This window comes from Mus caroli, chromosome 7 (genome assembly GCF_900094665.2).
Source record: "Mus caroli chromosome 7, CAROLI_EIJ_v1.1, whole genome shotgun sequence".
In the NCBI taxonomy this organism is placed as follows: Eukaryota; Metazoa; Chordata; class Mammalia; order Rodentia; family Muridae; genus Mus; species Mus caroli.
Genome location: NC_034576.1, coordinates 124,176,835 through 124,184,824, shown reverse-complemented (window position 1 = coordinate 124,184,824; position 7,990 = coordinate 124,176,835). Strand labels below are relative to the sequence as shown.

General features: G+C 42.7%; 1 protein-coding gene across 1 annotated transcript in view; it reads left to right on the top strand.

The window, feature by feature from the left end:
- The window catches only part of Ears2 (glutamyl-tRNA synthetase 2, mitochondrial), a 28,130-nt gene that overhangs the window by 2,787 nt on the left and 17,353 nt on the right, over positions 1-7,990 (top strand). Inside the window, exon 2 of the mRNA XM_021167025.1 lies at positions 1,366-1,521. Within this exon, the coding sequence (XP_021022684.1) occupies positions 1,366-1,521 (156 nt within the window). The remainder of the gene's footprint in view (positions 1-1,365; positions 1,522-7,990) is intronic.

Genomic DNA, 7,990 nt, shown 5'->3' with positions numbered 1-7,990 from the left:
AGCCACCATGTGGTTGCTGGGATTTGAACTCTGGACCTTTGGAAGAGCAGTCGGGTGCTCTTACCCACTGAGCCATCTCACCAGCCCGTGATTTTTTTTGTTTGTTTGTTTTTTGTTTTTTTGAGACAGGGTTTCTCTGTGTAGCCCTGGCTGTCCTGGAACTTGCTCTGTAGATCAGGCTGGTCTCAAACTCAGATCTGCCTGCCTCTGCTTCCTGAGTGCTGGGATTAAAGGTGTGGAACACCACCGCCTGGCGTGATTTTTTTTTTTTACAGGATATAGTTGTGTTATTAACATGTGATTAACCCTCCTTCAACCCTAGAATACATCATTACATTTATGTAACTTAAATGCCTGTGTGAGCCGACGTGGTGGCACATGTTTGTGTGATCTGGACTCTGAATAATTTTCAAACAGAAAATGCTATTTCTTCTTCTGGTGAAAATTAGCCTTGAGGCAAATATCAAAATCAAGGGACTAAGGTACTCAGGAAGCATTGGAGCGTTTTTTTATGTCATGACAAAAAGCTCCTAGACCTGATACCTGGGTGTTCTCTCATTCCTAAGGTGAAGGACTATGGAGTAAGCTAACCTGTCCTTTTTCTTTTGTTGTTGTTAAGATTTATTTATTTTGCTGGGCCATGGTGTTCCACACCTTTAATCCCAGCACTCAGGAAGCAGAGGCAGGCAGATCTGAGTTTGAGACCAGCCTGATCTACAGAGCAAGTTCCAGGACAGCCAGGGCTACACAGAAAAACCCTGTCTCAACAACAACAACAAAGAGATTTATTTATTTTGAGACAGGTGGTGGTGGTGGTGGTGGTACTTAATTCCAGCACTAGGGAATCCCAAGCATTAGAGAGGCAGAAGCAAGCAGATCTCAATGAGTTTGAGGCCAGCCTGGTCCACAGCACACAGAGTGAGTTCTAGGATATGCCAAGGTTACACAGAGAAACCCTGTCTCAAAAAGCAAAGAGCAACAACAAAATCAGATTTTTTAATTTTATTGTATATGTATGAGTAATTTGTATATGTGCACCATGTTTATGTGTGGTTCCTGCTGAGGTCAAAAGATGGTTTGGATCCTTTGGAACTGAATTTATAGATGGTTATGAGCCACCATATGGATGCTGGGTACTGAACCTGTTCTTCTGGAAGAGGAGCCATGCTTGTAACCATTGGGCCATCTCTCCATACCCCTGTGTCCTTTTCACTGACAGTCTGTCTGGGTGCCAACCAGAGGTATAGGACAATCACAGCCATTTCTTGGTCTTAAAACTTTGTCGGGACATTCTTATCTGCACTTCAGATGAGGCCTATGATCTAGTCTTTTCCTTGCCCTCTCTGACCTGTTCTCTTCTACCAGGCTTCCTGCACCTGGGTGGCCTCCGTACTGCCCTCTACAACTACATCTTTGCCAAGAAGCACCAAGGGAGCTTCATTCTGAGGCTGGAGGACACCGATCAGAGCCGCCTGGTGCCAGGGGCAGCAGAAAGCATTGAGGACATGCTGGAGTGGGCAGGTGAGGCTGGCAAGGAAAGGGCCTCTGGGGAAGAACAGGAAGCAGAGAAGGAGGCTGTGGATCTCTGAAGGTTCAAGGTGAAGAATGATAATTCCTGGAAAAATAGATACCTTTACACAGTCTGGGGTGGCAGCTGCTCCCTAAAATGCCAAGGCTTCCTAAAGCTCTAAGGCTGTTGTGAGATTCCTGTTCTTATCTCACTTAAGTACATTCCCTACATAGGCCAGGTAGGAAACAGGTTGGTTGAAGATGAGTGACTAGGCTAGCTCCTGTTCCCATGAGAATGTGACCTCACATGTCTGGCTTTATAGTTCCAAGAAGAACCAGAAAGCTGAAGTGTTTGGTTTTTTTCTTTCTTTATTGATATAGGGTCTATCTCTGTAGCCCTAGGTGTCCTAGAACTCAATATGTAAGCAGTCTGGGCCTCTAATTCACAGAGACTCATCTCTCTCTGCCTCCTGAGTGCTGAGATTGAAGTTGACATGTTGTGAGCCAGCATACCCAGCTGAACTCTCTCTCTTTTAAAACATACTTTGTCTTCTCCCTAACTCTTTTTTATCTATTTTTTGTTTACACTTACTTATTTGTTTGTGTGCACTTATGTGGAGGTCAGAGTTTCAGAATTTGTTTTTCTCCTTCTGCAAGGTCAGTTCTAGGCATTGAACTCCCACCATCAGGATTTGCAGCAAGAATTTGCCCCTTGAACCACCTTGATGATTGATTTTTTAAAATACTGTTAGGGTTCAAAAATCCAAAATAATCCAAGCAGGCACAAGAGTCCAGCAAAGCACAATCTTTATTTGATTGTTATTTTGTCTTTTTTTTTTTTTTTCCCAGAGCTGAGGACCGAACCCAGGGCCTTGCACTTGCTAGGCAAGCACTCTACCACTGAGCTAAATCCCCAACCCCACAATCTTTATTTGAATTAGGTATCAAGAACTGACCAGTCAGGGACAACAGCACAGACTTGGGAGCCTACTGCATGTTCAAATGTCCATCTCAGTAAGGATGTAAGCAGATGACAAAATGTATTGTACTTAGGGTGATGCTAGTGGATCAGGGACACAGGAGCTAAACTGCACTCCCAAACTAGAATGCTACAGAGTTTTTTTTATTTTTATCTTTATTTTTTTTGGTTTTTCAAGACAGGGTTTCTCTGTGTAGCTCTGACTGTCCTGGAACTCACTTTATAGACCAGGCTGGCCTCGAACTCAGAAATTTGCCTACCTCTGCCTCCCAAGTGCTGGGATTAAAGGCGTGCACCACCACCACCTAGCAATGCTACAGAGTTTTAAAGCTCGAAAACTGCGAACATTTGTGCCACATTACAGTTATAGTTTTTCATCAGTCAGACTCAGTTGTTCTATTATGATTAGGAACAATCATTATGTTTTGGAGAACAAAAGAAGTATAAGGAGGAAACTTGAACTTAATTTTACCTTCAAGTTGATTAAAAGAGTCTGAAAACAAAATAGTCGTACTTAGGATAAGTCTCAACACACTGCCCATGGTTCAACCTAGGCTCATATTGATTTTATTTTAAATTCACTGAGTTATGAGCCAAACAAAATCAGTGCAGTCTCAAGAGTTGATCTTCTTGTGTATGAGTTAATCCTAAATCTTACTAGGAGTCTCCTAGATCATCCCAAACTCCTATGGGCCCCTCCTAAAAATAGGCATTAGAGAAAGTCAGTCCCTAAGGAAAAGTACCAAGAGTTTTGAAGACATGTATTCCTATCTCAGGTAGTTATTCATTAGGCTCTTGTTCCTAAGTAGCAGAAACCTAGTTATCTAGCTCTTATTGGAGAAATTTTTATTATATATGTATTTAGTTGAGGTTCATTAACTAAAGGAATTTATTTATTTAATGATATCACTTTGATCCAGGTGCTTGCCTCAGCCTTGAAAATGCTATTGCAAGTATTAGCACTGTACTACACATACCCAGAATAATTTTAAACAGTACTGGACTCCAACTCTGGGCCTGTGCATATTAAGCAAGTGTTCTACCACTGAGCTGTATCCCAGCCTTGTAAATTGTTCTTAACCTGATATTAAGTTGTGATACGAATTATAGAGAAAGAGCTGGAGAGATGGTTTGTGGGGGAAAGTGCTTGTTGTGCAGTCTGAGGACTTGAGATGAGATACCTTTGGGGCTCACTGACCCCAGTATGCTCAGGCTCTCCAGGGTCAGTGAGAAGATGGGCAGAAAGGAGCTGTCTGAGTGGTAAGAGCAGTTACTGTTCTGGGTTCCATCATCCTCTTCTAGCCTCTGTGGGTGCCATATGAGCATGATGCAGGCAAGGCAGTCAGACATCAAGGAGTAGATTGGCTTAAATCTTAAAAAAATGTGGGAAGCCCTTGAGGAAGACACCTAGTATCAACCTCCGGCTCTATACAGATGTGCATATGCACCTGCAAAGTCACAGAGAAAGAGTAACAGGCCGGAATGCTGAGAAAATGGTGCTCTTCTTTTTGAGGTTGTTTCTCTGGGCACAGAGTCTTGCATGAAGTAAGCAGCTAACTCTGGCTCTGTAGAGTAGAGTAGATGGAGTCGGATGCAAAAGTTCTGTGGAAGAGAAGTAGTGCTGGGGGAGGAAGTGCTACAGACCAGCCTCTATTGGCTCTCCGATCTGTAGGGAACGGGTTTGTGGTTGCAGGTGAGCAAGGGTTGGCAAGAATGGGGTGACAAACAGATAGGACCCGAGGGAGTGTGCTGAATCTGAATGTAATTTGTCAAATTGAGCATCAAACTTTTTATACAGAAGAAAATGGGGAAGTTAGGTGACACTAACAAGGTACAATGAGGTTACCGGATGCTTAATGTCTCTTACACAAAACAGAGGAATGCAAACACAAAGACTGGCAGGAACTGGGCAATAAAACAACTGAGACAAAGTCAGCTCTATCTAAGGTCAGCTATAGTCTTAGAAGCCAGGTGTGAGATCTTTACACGCCCAGGGCAAGGACTTTCACACCGCCCAAGTTATGGTTCTAATTAGGGATTTCCGCTCTAGCTAACCTCATGAATAATGCAATACTCTAAAACCACAGCCAGATCTACTTCTTAAACTATTGTAAATTCCTGTATGTGGGAGCAACTTGGCTTTTATTCTGAGTGATAGTGTGAGGGGACTTTCTACTAAGTAATGTAGTCTGCCATACATAACTATAATAAGAATTCTAAACTTACTTTGCTAAGCTTGCCCTGAGATTTATAACTATGTAGTAGATAGTAATGCCTGATTTCTTTCACTATCTCTCTTACAATACTAGAGGCAATTCTAAATGTCACTGAATAGGCAACATTCTTACCGAATTCCAAGCCTAGGATTGGCTCAAGGACTACCTAGGGCATTGGTGAAGGCCAGGAAGCAAAGTTCAATTTTGCTTAGGTATTTGGCAAGTCATTGCTTGGAGGCACCTATAATAAAACAATACTGAAAGAAAGCACACAGATCCATTTTCAAGGACGAGTTTGGAGCATACATGCTATGGGATGCCACAATTCCAGGAGACTAAATTTCTGTGAACTTCTCGCCTCGGGACTGCATCCAGGCTTTTGGCCTGTCATGCATGTCACTACTGGAGTGGATGTAGCAAGGAAGGATGAGTGCTATGGTCTAGGAGTCACTCCACAAACTACACAAACACCCATCTCAGTCAGACAAGGATGACTTCTTGAACACACCCTAATGCTGGTCAGACCAGGGACATAATTCAGAGTTATCTGAACTGTGACCACAGACCTCTTTCTCTGCCAGCTTATAAAGGAAAAACAACAACAACAACGAAAATCACAATGAGTTCATATGCAGGTGCAGGAAATGCTGCCTGGCGTTTACTCAAACCATTTTAGACATAACAGTTCACATTGCCCTTTGATTTGATGTTTTCCTACATAAAGCTTTGTGGACTCTAAGATAAGCAAACCTCATACAGAACCTATCAGGGTATGTGGTAAGCATGCTCTTGCTCTGAGCCAAGTCACCTCTCTGTGTCAGTGACTGGCAGGCATATTATAGCAATGATGTGAAATAGCTGGCAGGCATGGAACAAAATGGCTACAGCTATGCTGGAGTGGTCAGATAGGAACAACAAGGAGTCTAGTATGGCCCAAAGACTGCAAGAAAACAAAATGACAATATGGGAGAGCAGTGTGAATTCACTCAGTAAAATGAGGTCCAGCTGAGAACTTCAATTTGATGGGACCTTGCTGCCCCAGGTACTGTGCGAGGCTCATGCAGAGGTGGCTAGGCTGCTGGTCCTGCCCTCCTTGAGCATCCACTGCAACATGATTGTATAAACAGGGCCTGCAGTACCTACTCATGGTATAATATCACAGCAATAGAAAAGTTACTAAGATGCTGTTTTAGTAACATGACCCTGATTAAGCCAAATGAGCCACAAAATAAAGAAAGTCCTAAGTCTGGAAAAGATACTAGTGGGGATGAGAACTTGTTAATAGGAATGGGAGGGAGATAAGAAAGAGTGAAAAGAAGTATAATAAAATTATACACATATGTGAAACTGTTTTGAGAATGAAATTTTTAAAAGGTAGGGATCTTTTAAAAAAAAATCCCTAAATTTACCTCATTCAACTTTGTTCTTTTTTCACTCTCCTTTTCTTTCTTTTGTTTTAAAGGGTTTTGTTTCCTTTCCTTTTTTTGGTTGGAGACAGTGCCTCATGTCTGCCTCAAACTCACTGTTTGTCAAGGCCTTGAACCCCTGATCCTCAAGAATGCTGGAGCTATAAGCATATACACCATGCTTGTCTTTTTCTATGGGCATGCAAGGGTTTTTGAGAAGTAGAGTAACAGCTGCCTGCAGCAGGAAGGGCTTCTGAAAATAGGTTGTCCTGTCTTTCTTTAATAGAGAATGACCTAGTTAGTAGGGTTAATACTGTTGAGATGAAACACTGACCAAAAGCAACTTGGAGTGGAAGGGGATTATTTGGCTTACACTTCTCCAGGGAAGTTAGGACAGGAACTCAAAGCAAGAGCAGAGGGCATGGAGGGGTGTTGTTTACTTGCTTGCTCTTTACAACTTGCTCAGCCTGTTTTCTACTAGAACCTAGGACTACTTGTTAGTGACTCCGCTAACCTGGACTGAGCCCTCCAACATCAATCACTAAGAAAATGCCCTATAGACTTGCCTATAGCCTGATCCTGTGGAGACATTTTCTCTGTTGAGGCTCTTCTTTCCCTCTAATGACTCCAACTTGTATCAAGTTGGCACAAAACTAACTAGTACAAAGTATCTTTTATTCTTTGAGAATTCTGTACATGTAAACAATGCATTTTGATCATAAGCACCCCCAACTCCCCTTCTCCTTTTGGAACCCCAGGCTCATTCCTCCTCCCTATGCCCCCAGGTACCCTCAACACATCCCACTCTCTCTTTCATATCCTCTCTTTTAAGTCAATAACCCAGTGAGTCCAAGTGGTACTATATGTTAGAATGTTAACTTGATTTTCTGCGGGTAGTCATAGCTGTATGAGTTTATGAGTGCAGTAACTATATCATGTTGCAAAAATGCATTTCACATCACCCTCCTTATTTTCTGGTTCTTTTTTTTGTTTTGTTTTGTTTTTTGTTTTGTTTTGTTTTGTTTTTCAAGACAGGGTTTCTCTGTATATCCCTGGCTATCCTGGAACTCACTCTGTAGACCAGGCTGGCCTCGAATTCAGAAATCCACCTACCTCTGCCTCCCAAGTGCTGGGATTAAAGGCATGTGCCAACACTGCCTGGCCATCTTCTGATTCTTATATTCTTTCTGCTCTTCTAAAATGTTCTCTGGGCCTTGAGGTGGATAAAGATTTTCCATTTAGAGCTGAGCACTCATTAGACACTTATTCTCAACACTCTGACCACTTATGTGTTGTTGATTATGTGCTGACCGCTGCCAAGAGACACCTCTCTGACAAGGTTGAAGGGATAACAAATATTTGAAGGCAGTTTGACAAGCTGTCATTTAGCAAAATAGGAGTAGGTTCCTCTGGAGAGCCTCTGACCTCCTGACCCATGGACTTTTGGCCAGGTTTATAGCACCAAGTCTGAATCCCTTCCTACAGACATGCCTCAAACCCAGCCCCAAAGCAGTTGGTGACCTCTGTAACCTTCATGTTGTTCTTGCACCACTGGGGCACATCTTGCCTGTAGGCCAGTACTATAGTGTGCAGGCTTGGTTCAGGGGTGCCATTGATGTGTTTGCCTCCCTGGTGGCCTGCTTTACACCTTCCTCACTATGCAGTTTACTTAGCACTATACTTAGCAAGGAAGACAGTTTCAGGTTCGTTCCTGCTTGGTAGCTGAGTGTCCTGCAGCAAAAACTATGTTGTGTTTTCAGCAGTAGGACTTAGTATCTAGTTCTGGTGAGGTTGTGAGTGTATGGGTGTATTTTCGGTTTGTTTGTTTAATGTGTGTATGACTTTATGTCTGCCAGAAGAGGGTATTTGATCCCCTGGAA